The sequence below is a fragment of the Struthio camelus genome, chromosome 8, assembly GCF_040807025.1.
Source record: "Struthio camelus isolate bStrCam1 chromosome 8, bStrCam1.hap1, whole genome shotgun sequence".
In the NCBI taxonomy this organism is placed as follows: Eukaryota; Metazoa; Chordata; class Aves; order Struthioniformes; family Struthionidae; genus Struthio; species Struthio camelus.
The window spans coordinates 37,514,704-37,529,641 of record NC_090949.1 but is presented as its reverse complement, the minus strand read 5'-3'; the positions used below and the strand labels follow the sequence as shown (position 1 = coordinate 37,529,641).

Below are 14,938 nucleotides of genomic sequence, written 5' to 3'. Positions count from 1 at the left end.
TGATGCGTATTTTCAAGAGATCTGAAATAAATATACCAAAAATTCCAAGCTAAATTGGAGACTTATATTCTCCTGTAACACTCTTCAGTAGCATAATAAAAATATGCTAGGTTAACCACGTATTAAGATTAAAAGTGAAATAGTCCTGAAGGCATTCATTAGCAGTGAAAGGACCTCCACCACACTGCTTTTCATATTGATGGGTGCAGAAAAAATATTTGATGCTCTTCTGTCTTTTCAGCTACTAGGAGAGATGCATCACTTCTGTATATCATTTTCTTTGACACCTGAAGACCTGACAACTACACTGTCTTCTCAGCTACAAAAAATTTTTTGATGGGGTGAGAAATCTTCAGCAATGAACCATCAGCTCTGACTACAGGAACTCCACGTAAGGAAGAAAGTGCATTTTCTATATTTGTAAATAGAATTTGTCTAAAATCTCTGTGCAATGTATATAAGTACTATGTTGGGAGATGAAGAAGAATGGATTACATTGGAACAAAGTTTAATTAAAAGACTTGTAAGCATCTTTCATTATCGTTAAGAAAAATTCAATTAAGAAATGGATTATATCATGCTTCATTATGTAGCTAGCACCTACTATTAATTGTTTCTTCCTCTACCTTGCTGTCTTTTGATCTCAGAGCATTTTAGTTACAGAAATTTTTAATTTCTTACAGTAACATTAAACACTGGAAAGACCAACTTTAAAGATTCTATACAAGGGAGCTTTACAGAGGAAGCATAACTAAAGCAATCTCATTGCAGGACCTCAGGAACATGTCAAAATGTTTACAGTTATACGAACATTAGTCTAAGTACTACTGGCATTTCTCCAACAGGGATACACCGTTTACACTGACAGAGTTTGCTTTCAAAAGCAGCGCTACAGGTGATCCACATTTGAGATAATCTGCCCCATATATTAGTGTCCTCTGCATCTCTCAAGGCACCAAATGTTATTAACTACTTCCTGTGTGAAGGGCACTTCCTTTAAACAAGGACCTTATTGACTCTCCTCTGTTCTTGTGTTATGAAACAAGGAGAAGTAGATGGCCCTACTCCCCCCTATGCAGCACCATCTGTAAGAACAGTGTCTCAGCTGTTTGAGTTCTTCAGAGACTGCAGAAAAAATTAGCAGAAACGTATCAAAATCTCTACAGCTAATAGCCACAATTCTGACTGGCCATGGCAAGTAGGCCACCCATGCAAGAGTAAGTCCCATTTCATAGTTAAAGAACACACTGGTTACACATTTAAGAACATAACTTTGACTTCTGTATTACTGAAAGAACAGTAATTACCTTAGGTAGCTCTTCAATTTGATTGGCATCTAGATAAAGCTCCTCTAGTGTCCGTTCAAAATTAAAAACCTCCTTTGGCACCTGCTGTAGGCCACAGTGAGAGTAATCTAACACTGAGACGATTTCTTCTTCACCACGAAAGCACCGGCATGGCACCAGGCGGCCAATAATTTTCCTTTTAGTTGTCATCTCCAAACAGCGCACTGAAGGAAAAGTGGGAAAAAAAGGGTTTCTGAAACTATCAACATGTTTGGAAGTATTCATTTAGAATTACTATTAAGACTGTGGTTCAGTCAACATAGTCTTTCTGAGGGATATCTGTAATTTGCATTCTGCATGTCCTAATCAATTCTTCTACAAAACGAGACAAAGTGAAGTCTACCAGTATAATCCCAAAAAGCAATTGCAATATATTGTCTGTTCCGCTATCCTGGGATAGATACACAATTGTTGCTTTCCTTAATTTTGAAAATCAGCTCCATAAACCCTACACATTTGAACATTATCAGACAAAGGACAAAATGACAACTTTTGTACTTCATGTTTTGATCCGTTAGAGAGTTTGGACTGTGAGACAAGGAAGTGCATCAGTCAGTGGTAGTCATTTAAGGTGTGATGCTCCCTGACAAATGTACAGCTACATTACACACATTTCTCTGAAATCAACAGAGTTCCTTAGCTTCCTACGGTTATTGCTAGGATATATTTGTTGCCTTTTGACCAGATAAGCACAGAAAATATAAAACTAGCTGGTTACAAAACTAGAATGAAAGAAACTCAAAACTGGACAGTTTACCATTCCTGCTTATCTTATCTGACTTTCAACAGACCAAGGTAATACATGGAATTTAGTAGAAATTCCACTAGTTTTTCTGTAACAAAAACTTTTGGGAAATTTCACCACAGTCTGTTCCCTAACTTCTCCTAATCTAGATATCAAGTTCTGCAAATCTTCCTTGCATACACAATGCGCATGAGTACAGCTAATTCATATGAGTAATGGTTTACATAATTGCATCTTACTATTTTTCAGCTGAATAAAAGCATTTTAACTAACTACTCTTGAATTGAGAGAACACTAATTAAGCAGATTTTATACATGTCAAGCAGTCTCTAAATCTGGAGCAGATATTGACATTTCTAGAAGTTATGTTAACCTGATCATAGATAAATCAAGCTGTTCTGAAACATACCACCAAAGAGCCAAGAAGGGCTAAACCTTTATCTTCCATTTTCTAAACCATGTATAAGGTGTTACGAGTCACTTTTATGAAGAAATGCACAAAATTAATCTGAGTAAAGCAAGGCTCAGCAGGATTCTCTTTCAGAGGATGCCTGTGAAAAAGTCAGTGCAAAATTTATGCAAAAGATCAGTGGAGAAAAAAAATGGAGCCATGCAACATTTTTTAATAAAACAGCACAAGTTATAGTTCTTAGGATCAAACTGTGGTCTCCTTTGTATCCGGGCTAATTAACAGTAACAATAGTCTCAAATGCAAGAAATCCAGTTTCACAAAGCATATTAAAGAGAAACAAGTAATTTCTGATCCTGGACAACTTCCCATGCAGTAAGCTGAGCTACGTTTGTATGAGTGAGCACAGATCACTCAAGTTACTTAATCCATCATTTGACTGAAATGTAAATGTAATTTACAGGGGTGACAGAGGGTGACAGAGCAAGGGTGACAGAGGGTGACAGAGCATTGGAACAGGTTGCCCACAGAGGTAGTGGAGTCTCCTTCCCTGGAGATATTCAAAACCCGTCTGGATGTGATCCTGGGCAATATGCTCTAGGTGACCCTGCTTGAGCAGGGAGGTTGGACTAGATGATCTCCAGAGGTCCCTTCCAACCTCAACGATTCTGTGATTCTGTGATTCTGTAAAAATATAAATGTAATGTAAAACATTTTTTATGGGTCGGAAAATGCCCTGCTTATGGTTCTCTGTGATTTTTATACTAGGGAATAAATTGGTATTTCAGATGTAAATAAAACATTCAAATGTTATATTTCTTTGTTTAAATTTTATTAGCACTTATCTGCCTCTAGCAATCCCAATGAGATTAACATATCAATACTGTCAGAAGAAATACTGTTTTTCATTTTTCATGTGTTCAAAATATGAAAAACAGCAAGAAGCTGAAATGAACATCAGTGAAAGCACAGTGCAGCTGCTTATTCACTTGGCAGTGCCGATGACAGTCTTCCTGCTGACTGATTTTGGCTTAAGGGTAAAACTTAGAACAGAACAAGAGGTAAAGTAATTTCGCATTTCAATTTGACCAGATGCCAAGTTTGTGGATATAACATAAAAGTTGTATCTTAATTACAGTCAGCTGATGCAATGAAAACATTTTCATAATACAACACATATAAATCAGTGAAAATGTAAAAATCAGAACACTAACAGGTATGAAAAATGGAGCAATTCATTTACAAGCTAATAAATCACAAAATCTAAAAGTTTTAGCAACATTATATATATTCTCTGCAGAACAGAGAAACACAAAGAACTACACAGCTAAAATTTGAGGATGCAACGCGTCGCTCAAATTTACTCTACCTAAGGGTGAACTTCAAGTTTAAACATTCTTTATTTAAATTTCTCACACCAGGAGCACCAGATCCCCATTCAGAGGTCACACACAACACTGTGGCTCAATCTGGCTTCTTGATCAGGGCTCAGAATTTCCTCTGACAAGAAAAATGATTCTTCTAAGATTCCCCCTCCTTTCCCTGTGGAAATAAGGTTTTTGCAGGCATTCTGTATGTCCCCATAAAGCTTCAAAACATGTTGACCAGTTTCAAACAAATCTGGTAGAAGCTGACTTTAATAGTTTCTGAATGTCACAACATTTTGTATTGGTCACTTTTTAAATAAGGTGTGAAAGGCTGCCAACCTTGGCTCCTCCAAGCCAAGCCCAGTAGGAGAGAGGCCCATCGCACCAGAAGCGCCCTAGAGAGCGAGAGGCAATGTGCACAGCGCCTGTCCCAGCTGCAACCGCAGGACGCATGTCCTTCCTCCTGTCCCTCAAACCCAGTTCTCACTTCAGATCAGCGTCGTTGCTGATTTTCACCTCATCCACTCTCCTCAAACCCACGCTACGTCCTCTGCCGCCACAACAGCATATCAGATGCAATCAGCTTTCCTGCAGTCATGAAGTCTATATTTGGAGGTTTTAACTGACTTTGGGTATCTCTACTTAAAATTACTCAGTTTGCACCACTTTCTACCTGACTTCAGGATCACCTTGAGTTGCAACAACCGCTAACTTCTGCAAACCCTCACAACTGGGAAGCAGCAACGAAAAAAGGCAGAGCAATGTCAGAAGAGGGAAAGAAACAGCTGTCAACGTCTGCAGGGCTGCAGAAGGGGCCAAAGGGAAAAGACGTGAGGAGGACAGAGGCAGGCAGCCTTCAGACACGGTCCCCTACGTGTGATGCACAACTGAGGCTGCCTGGCCTGCCCCTCCCCTCTTGAAAGACCAAGCCTTCCAAGTGGCACTGCCACCACTGACACCAGTTTGCACTGCCTCTTCCTAAAGAGCTCTTTTGAGTGTACAAGATCTAAACAGATGAAAACTGTAAAAGCACTGGTTAGCACAAGTATTTCACGAGAAGAATGATATCAGCTATCAAGCTGCCAAGCTTATTTGTATTCAAGCAGAGGAAGCAGCATTTGCAACTGCATGTTTCAAACCTTGACACGATACAACTAAATGTCCTTGGAATATCAAAGTATTTCTAGCTTTTCAAGCCATTCGGAGAAAATGAACAATGGAAAAGTTGCACGTACTTCAAAAACTACTTAGAAAAGCATTTGTCCCATAGGCTTTACAAAGCACTTAGCTTTGCATTCTTCCCCTCTACTGTAGGCATACACATCAAACAAAGCTCACGCTCCGTTTGAATGGAAACTCAGAACAATAGGATACCTGCATAGGTAGAAAAAGTACAAATAGTGATGAAGCGATACAACTGTACTAAAAATAGCAATGACAATAAAAGCATTGAAAAAATGTTATTTTCTTTGGCAGTTGACTGTAAAAAACTCTACCATTTCTTATTCAGTAGAAATTTAAAAAAAAAGAAAGAAAAAATGCAGAGGATAAACAACAAGGGTTTAATTGCTTTGCCTTCCTCAAGAGATAAGAGTAAAACCTAGCAGTCATGATAAATAAAATTAATTTGGTAAGATTAATTGGTGATCTATTGGAAGACTGTCTTCTTCAGAAAAAATAGAACACAATTTGGATAGATCAGCAATCTGTATTTAAGAGAAGACCAATACTGGAAAAAGAAAAGTACTTGATCCAGAACTACAGTGAATCATTAAGGTTTTAGGGAAGAAGCAGTGTGAAGTAACTCCACTGCAGAAACTCCTACCTATAGAACACTTCTGAAAAGAACGGCCTGAGAACGCATGAACTGAAATGCAGTTGGGTAAGCAATGTTTTTAGAGGTGTCCACAGTGTGCTCCCAGTATTTGCCTTGTGTAATTAACAACAAAACAAACTAAACAAAAACCCAGAAAAACTGTAACAAATCCTCTGGGATTTTTACTGTTCTTTGCATTCATTTTGGAAAGCACCAGTACAGAGTTAAAGGAGTTGTGCTACTATTGAAAGGAATAAAATTGCATGCCCTCTGGACTAATGGTAATTAAACCGTTCATTAATGTCAGAATTATTGATTCCTATCCTGGACTAATTCCAGTTTTGACAATTAGATTTTTCTTACCTACATTTTACTGTTTCATAATTTTCATAAAGCTTTGCTTTTCTCCTGCTAGTGGATGTAAGAGGATCGCTACTTGAGGCCATTGGAAAGAAAATCTCAGTCAAATAAAGTCGACAGAAAGCCGATCAACAGTTTTGCGTGGTCGAGTCACTATACATACTCATGCTTTACAAACTGCTTAATCCCTGCAGGTGATACAGAATGTCTTCCTGTCTCCTCCTACAAAGACCAATGCTTAATGCTTTTCCCTATTTAGACTCAGCTAGCCAAACAAATACCATTCTAAGCAGCTGAATATCAGAGGTCATTGCTCACCACGAGTCACATGTTCTGCATTAAATATTATACACGAAAAAGGATTTAAATCATAAATTCAAAAAGCAAGAAATTGCAAGGCTGAGGCTGTCCATTCAGTTTCACATACATGATCACTAAAATCTCAACGTTGTTCTTCAGACAACAATGTAAACATGCTCAGCCGCTTGGGAAGCTATAAAATCATTGCTGTTCCGGAAAGCCATCGGGAACAGCTTTTGTTTTTGTTTTTTTTCAAATGCAATACAACTAGGATGAAATGTAAAATCTCTTTTCTCTGTGATTCTGCTTAAGGAAATTTGTTATCTTCTTAACTAATAATTAATAGTAATTCTATACACCTGCATTCATAACTAAATTAAATGTACTATTATTCAAAAACTCAGCATAACAAAATGAAAAGCAGACACATTTTTCCCAAACAATATTAAAAATTATGTTATAACCTGTATTGTAAATGTTTCAGGAAGAAAATCTTTCTTGAATTAGATTACAGAATCCATGACAGATGCATAAATATAAACTGCTATTTATTAGCTTCAAGCTAGCATCTCTTTATCATTGTGTGCAATTTATCCTCTTAGGAAGTAAATCCTTAATCTAAAAAAAAAAAAAAACAGTACTTTTAAGGGAAATAATTAGAATAAAATCTAATCTCTTCTCAAATAATGTATCTTTTGTGCAGTAAAACCACTAATCCCTGTTTCTCAGCAATCATGAGAGATGTTCTCACCTATTTAAAGACAAGAGACAAAGAAAACTGCAATATGACTCACAAAACTTTGATTTAAAGAAGAAACAAAGTAGCTTGACAAACTTATGGAATCTTGAAAAAACAGGAGAACTGATCAAAACCCTTTGAGCTCAGCATTTCAGCCAGTTCCCAGTCCACCTCACTGCCCACCTATCCAGCCAGTACTTCATCAGCTTGTCTGTGAGGATATTCTGGGAGCCTGTGTTGAAAGCCTTGCTGTGGTCAAGATAAACATCATCCACTGCTCTGCCTTTGTCCACTAAGCCAGGCATCTCATTGTAGAAGGCTATCGGGTTGGTTAAGCACAATTTCCCCTTCGGAAATCCGTGCTGACTGCTCCCAGTCCCTTCTTGTCCTGCATGGGTAGGGAAATGGTTGCCAGGATTAATTGCTCCATCACCTTCCCAGTTGTTTCATCACCTTCTTTATTCTACTACACAAGCAGGACTGACCATCTACATCCTTAGGACTACTCTTTTATAACAAATCCCACAGGATTCCTGTGTGTTAACGGGACTAATATTACAGAGCGTGTGTCCAAAATATTGAATCTGTAATCCAGTTTTTTGAAGCCCTTGGAAGTCTTCAAAAAATTCAAATGTAAAATGGAAGAATTTTAAAGTAATTTTAAAGTACTGAATGTAATTTCAATTCTTAGAAGCAAACAATAATTCTTTGATGTCTTTCAAAAGTGTCAAGCAGCATGTGGTGCTACAGGAAAAAAGATGAAGTTAAAATGTTACTGTAAACTCCATAATTTGTCTCTGTATAATTGGAAGCCTAAATTGGCTTTTTGTTTTCTGTTTCTCAAAGCACATTAATTACAGATTTAATTTTACTACCAAACAAGTTTTCAGTGTTACTCTTCCCTTCCTTTAAGTATTTCCTACTGTGTCATTATCTGTCTCAGGGAAGTCTTAGCTCTCCAGTGTACTGCCGTCCTCTATAGCTTGGGTCAAAACTCAGTATGTATGGAGACCAAACTCTTCAGCTAGTATTTCTTTTCCCGAGATCATACCCTTCTTTTTAAACCGTATGTTGTTGATGGTTGGACCACTTCTTTCTTCAAATTCCATAAAACATCTGCTCTGTGAAGCAAAAGCCTTTTCCGAAGCATTCAGCATCATCTGTGTTTCTACAACTGCTCAAAATATAAGGGATACGCTTCTGACTTTAGTACTCCAGTGGGAGTTTTCCCATGTTCTGATAGGTCAGAATTTCACGTTATATTTTATGTTGAAAAAATTTGATGATAAGGACCATGAATATGAAATGGAACAAAGCTTAGCATAGGGTTCAAATAAAAAAAAAATGAAAAAAAAGAAACAACCCTTTAACTTCATTCAGCCAAAAGCGCTTTCCTCATTGGTATTCTCTTACCACTGGATAAAGACTCGCATTTCTGTTGCCTCTCAAACATTTTAACTAATTTTGTGAGCTGTTCAGATGATTTACATGGTGTCCATTTTCAGTCTGGGTCACTGAAGTAATTAGGAAATTTTAAAGTGCTCAGAATAATCTTAACTTTCGGTATAATTATTATTTAAAAAACATGCAACTATTAATAACTGAAATATTAAAATATTTTAAAAAGATTATATCTGCATATATGAGCTCTGCCCTCTTCATCTGGCTTTTATTATTTAAATATGCAGCTCACATTATTATTTACATCTTTGTGGGAATCATTTTAATAATGTCTTGTATGAACATCTGTGTGAGTTTTTACTCATCTCTCTCACATGTATAACTTCAGTTAGTGAATATCTTCATTTTGTTGTTTGTATTTTTTTTAAATCCAGACAAGCCCTTTTGTCCATAACTGCAATGCCATACTTGTGACACCAGAATTTTGGTCAAGTAAGCTCTTTACATCACTAGTCATGGTTATTTTTCATGTTCTCACAATTTTCCAATACAGATAAGAATTTCTGATGCAACTGAATCTGCTTACACCTTGCATGAAAATCAGCCTCTCTCTTCCTTAAACCGTATGTTACCTATAAAATTTGTCTGGTTTTTTCTGGAGATGCTCACGTGGGGAAGAAATATTAATGTCTTTGCAGAAGACAATGTAAAATTTCAGTTCCTTCCAACAAAGGTCAAATTCTTTGCAAGGTTCAGACTAGTAAACATTAAAAAGGAGAAAATGCACGCCATGGTTTCAAATAGATTTCTCTCCTCTTTATCTATCTCATTCTCTCCATCAAGTCAATTTTTTTTTTTAAGTTATAGCTTTACATATGTTTAGAAGCAAAAAATGTATTCTACTGAAATTTCACTCTCGAGCCAGGAGAAAAGGAGTAATAATGCACACTTCTTTTACATTCTGATTAGTAACTTAAATTTAGGAGTTTAAATATTCAGATTGTGTAAACCATATCTAATATTTTTCAATAATCTCCAATAAAAGAATAAGAAACTATGGCCTTCTAAAGGTGATGCTACAATAGTGGACTTACTAGAATGCTTCCAAAGGCAAATCTGTCTTATTAAAAGGAAGGGTGTGAAATACTATTTGAATGGTTTTCTTACTGAGAAATACCATAATAACCAGCATATCCTAACCAGCAATGAGATTTAATGCATGATAATTGAATTCCTTCATTGTATTTCCAGTACAATACTCTGTATTCAAGTTGGTATTTAGATTTTGCTAAGCCTAGAATATAACAGATAACCAAGCATGAATAATCAGATTTCAACTCTTCCTTTTGCCTCCTGAACAACAGTAATGACAGGAAGTTGTATAAAATTATTATAAAGGTAATTTTCTGTGTCTTTGCTAAAAGATCTGTGACCTCATTTAGGACTTGACCATCATGAGATTTGGGAAATTGAGGTAGAGTTAAATATGGCAAAATGTCAGCCATTTTTTATGCCCATATCTTAAACGCTTTGCAATAAAGGACCGAATCCTTTACCTTTTCTGCAAAGATTTTCATTGATTTCAGTTGAAGTTTATTGTTTGTCTTGCCTTGAAATTTCTAAGAATGAGTTTCTGAGGAACTGTTTTTGGTTGGTCTTAGTTTTAGATGCTGATGACACCAGGAACAAAGACAGCTTTGTGACAGCAAAAAAAAAGGTTTTTAAAACCTATATCCTGTTCTCCCTAAAGATGGTTTTTGCACAACCTTATGGAAGATTCTCGTTTGGGTTCAGATTCTTTTCATACAGGAGCTGACAGAATTTCAGTAATTGGTTGAATATTAGTAACTCCACTTAGCACATTCTTAAAATTAATAATTTTGCTCTTAATTGCTAGAAATTACAATCAGTTTCATGGCCCACTGTGCAGACATTTAAGTAGCACTGGATCCCAGGAAACCACGAAGAGAAATAGCCTTTTTTAGAAGGTGTGCTTTCTTTAATCTGCAAAATTTACATTTCAACTTTGATCTTTGATGGGTTTCAGCTTTCACTTGAAGTTATCCTTTAGTTTAAAACATTATCTGGTATAAGATTTAGTATGAAATACACTTTATTTCTTGCCTGATGGTGTAATAGATTTTGTTGCCCATATGATGACCAGAACTGCTGTCCAAAGAATAATACAGAAAACACAATTTACCTGCTAAAGGTATTAACTACACAAATTGAATATGAGCTATATAACTTTCATGACATCTAGATTTCTTCCTCTTACAGGAAAAGAATCTTATAGAATACCCAATTATTTTTCAGTGGTTTACATCACAATCCTTCTGCATTATTCCTGACGTTAATCAGCTTAGCAGAAGCTTACAAAGGGAAAATTGCACTCATTTTGCTGAGTTAGCAGCATGAAAGTTCCAGAGAATATAATATGTGACTCCAAACTGCAGTTAGAAAAGAAAGTTTTAATTACTAGTGAAAACTATGACTTACAATGAAAACTGATCTTCTACAAGAATCGAGGCAGAGTTCTGCTAAGGGACAACGGCCCTTTCTCTCCCTTCCTATTAGCGCTACCCTGCGCAGCACATAGCTACGTAGCTCTGCTTCTGGAAAGGACTCTAAACACTTCTGAGTCAACCAAAATAGGAAGAGATTAAGTGGATTTTCAACATGTTGAAACATTTATTAATTTATATATCCATAGTCCCCAAACATGGTTACATTATAAACACACATAACAAAATGCCTAGAAAATGGCATGTTACTTGCTTGCCATAGTAAATCTTAACATCGTCACAAGCAATTTGTCACAATTTGTCACCTAAAAAGACATTTACCTCTATGAATACCTCTCTACCTGCGAATACCTGAGTATAACTCCTCTATATTTCAATGCATAGAGTAGCTGCCATGATTTTCTCTTGCATATTTTGAGGCAGAATCAAATAATAAAATCTGAACTGTGCCCCTTTCCCCCAACACCAACTAGCCTGGAGCTGTGAAGTAACTGATCAAGCACACTGACACCTTTGATGAAAACCCTCCAGACCTCAGAGGGATTGCTTATCTCATCTTCAAAGTTTAAATGATAATTATACTAGCGAAAAGTTCCCTTCATTTCACAGTGAGGACTACGTAATATAATCATAGAACTATGAACCTTTTACATGAATTCCCAGGAATTCTCTGCAAAGAGTACTCTCTTTTTCTCCAACCATGCTGATCTCTCTTTAAAATCCAGCAAGTTTCAAATTCCACGATGGTGGTGGGGGAGGGCGGGGATTATGGGCACTACCCTAAAGAAAGGCCTTAACAAGAAATATCATAAAAGAAGAAAAGACACAGACCAATGCAAAAATGATGCATGACTCTCAGAAAAAGTGAATTATGCTATGGCAAATGTGCTCACCAATTTACTGATTTTTCATGAGTAAATATCTCAGTTTAATAAACACATACAAAGAATATTGGAGACCAAGAAAGAACAGAACAAGTAACTGGAAGAGGGAGACCTTCAACATTACGGACATCTAGACAGTTATCAGGGATCACAAGAATATTTTTGTAATGTTATCATAATATTATTCAGTACTGGTAAATGGTTTCTCACAATCCACTTCCACTTCCCTAAGGAAATTTGTGGGTGGCATATTCTCATTTTCTTTCAGTAACTGTGCTTTTCATGCTTAACCACATTCTGCAGTTTTCTCCATTTGTTGTTTAAACATGTTGTGCCACTATCAACTGCCTCATCATCTTGAGATGAATTCAGGACAGCTTCGCTGGCCACACCAAATCTTTCTCTTCCTTTTGGGAAAGTAGGGGGTGAAGCTTTCTCTGCAAATACTGCAGTCGCTGCTAACCTGCTGCTAAGGTAACTCAGTGCTGACTCCGCCAGCCCGCAACGCTCTGCGCTTCGGCCCCAGGGCAGGGCCGCGCAATCTCCTGAAAGCATTAGCTGTGCGTGCTCGGAAAGTCCAAGGGGAACTGCTGCTGACAAGACAATGGCAGATTTGAAGGACAACTTAGAGCAGCTATTCCATTTTCCAAGAAATGAATATGCTAGAAGGCCTTCCCTATATCTGTCCGAAAAAAGCTTTGACGGACCTCTCTTTGCTTCAAATGGTCCCAAAACCGAGAAACAAGAGCTTTGACTGCCTGACATACACCCACCTTCTGAATTTTACAATAAATTAAAAAAAAATCCATTCAACAGTTTGTGAATGTAAACTCCACTTTAAAAAGACTCACCATCAGCTTGAATCAGTCCTGCTCAAAACGCTGCAGACTACGGTCAGTTTAACAGCGCAGACACTGAAACACCTGAGGATTGGGCTTTACAGGATCTCTTTTGCAATGCAGTGGGGAGAACAGCAAATATATTTAGGGGTGTCCTGGAAAGTAAAGATGTCTACGCAGCCTGTTCCATCCTCCTATCCAGCTGCTAAAACCACTTCAGGCAACAAGGCATGCTCTAAGAGGCCACATTTAACGAATAAAGCTGAAAAACGAAACAGTAAGGCAGGCACCCAAATAAACACTGTTTCTGTGTTCTGGGAGAAGGCAGAAGCTATTAGCTTATATTCTCTGTTTGCTAGTTTTCTAGCTTGTCTCTAATCTCTCCCCTCTTTCCATCTATAAATTAATACTACTCAGCCATTTCCTGATCATCTTTTGCAAAAGGCATAACTTGCATTACCATCCCAAGTCGCTGCTGAATGAGAATAGGTATCCTTGAAAAAGACACTTGCTACTACTACCCCAAGAGACACACCTGCTAACACCAAAGAGCAGATTCACCTCGCCTCATCTCTAGCTACGTGAAAATTAAGGGTTTGGTGTAAACTAGTCCTCTAGGCTCCCTTCCTGGTCAGCAGAAAAAGAAACATACCTTAGCGTGCAACTTATTCCACCTCAAATTAGGGGTGTGAAATAGATGGGAGGAATAACCCAGACTTTCCAAACCAGGGCATTTGAAAAGAACTGTAATTCTAATGGTTTTCGTCGGCAGAGGGCTCTAGTACTACGTTCTCTTAAGTATTATGTTCTCTCCCATGATTAATCTGTCCCAGTTTTTTTTAGTCAATTAACATGCTGTTCTTATGGTACAAATGTTCTCTAAAAAAAAAAAAAATTCTCGCAGCTGAGCTGTCAAACACTGAAATTTGCTACATTGGAATGTCAGGTTTCTAACAGTCCTGGAGTTTGTAAAGTATAATCAGAACTTTAATATCCAATTATGCAATCTTAGCAATAACTTTCTATAGAGAAATGTATTGCTTTCATTGTAAACTAGGTTCATCCACCAGCCCTGTGTCTAACCGTTCCACTCAAGAAATACAAGGGCGTGATTCTTAATGGTGGAGAGATTCATCAGATCATCAGAAACTGCAGGTGTGGGGATAACAGATCTAGAAGAGTCAAGCACTTTGGTACATTCTCTCTACTCAGTAACAATGACTTACTTTGGTTTTGTAGCGTTTCCCTTGCTTAGTCATGGTTTTGTTTGGCACTCTTATTAAATTGCTACATTATTCACTCTTACAAAAGGTAAGGTCTCTGCTTGTCTCAGCTCATTTAGCTGACCAGGTATTCTTCAAACGCTAAGCTGCCACACAGAGACGCCACCCCTGAGCAAGCACAATGAATGCTGAAGGTCCAAAGGAATTTCTCACAGCTTGAAACAAGACCAAAAAAAAAAGTGGACAAAAAAAAGTGGACAAAAGTGGAAAAAGCTTTGTGGACAAAGCACTAAGAAAAATTTTAGCATCCACCCACCTGCTAAATTAAGTCTTAGCTGTAAGTAAACATTAATAGCCTTTTGGCAACAAATCAAATACACATACAACCTCCAATACTGTGCAATCTGCTCTAGTGACAACAAGTCTAAAAAGGAGCAAGAGGTTGGCCTTGAGGCATGTAGCTGTAAGCTAGCACAAAATGAAATACGGAATTTGCTGTCCTTGATTGAATTAGCAAAACTATAGTATTTTATGAAAACGTTTTCTCTACTATGTATCAACAATTATTATGATTTGGACAACTACGAGCCAAAGCAAAAAGTCCACTGATGTAGGTACTATATTAACGCAGAACAAAACTGAAAAGATATGTTCAAATTGACTGAATTACAGCTGTGCCATATTATTTGAACCAATACTTGTAATGCTGTTAAAATATACTGCTAATCCTATTTTAAAATGTTAGATCAATTCTTACAGGAATAGTCACAATATCATGCCATGAGCTTCAGAAGACAACATTCAAACAGACGCATTTTATTAAGATTTAACTAGTTTTCCTAAATTGCATCAATATACCATTTGATATCTCTTTTTCCCTAATTAAACTGAATAATCTCTATTTGTCATTCTTACAGCATAAGCAAAAGAATCAAGAATGTCCCTGAAGGGTTCATAAATTTCAATCTAGTTTATGATTTCATC

At 37.1% G+C, this 14,938-nt stretch overlaps 1 protein-coding gene across 1 annotated transcript in view; it reads right to left on the bottom strand.

Annotated features, from left to right (window-relative positions):
* Positions 1-14,938, bottom strand: part of LRRC7 (leucine rich repeat containing 7) — a 195,723-nt gene that overhangs the window by 117,729 nt on the left and 63,056 nt on the right. Inside the window, exons 2-3 of the mRNA XM_068953511.1 lie at positions 3,029-3,184; positions 1,308-1,510 (exon numbers count right to left, since the gene is read on the bottom strand). Coding sequence (XP_068809612.1) covers positions 1,308-1,510; positions 3,029-3,184 — 359 coding nt within the window. The remainder of the gene's footprint in view (positions 1-1,307; positions 1,511-3,028; positions 3,185-14,938) is intronic.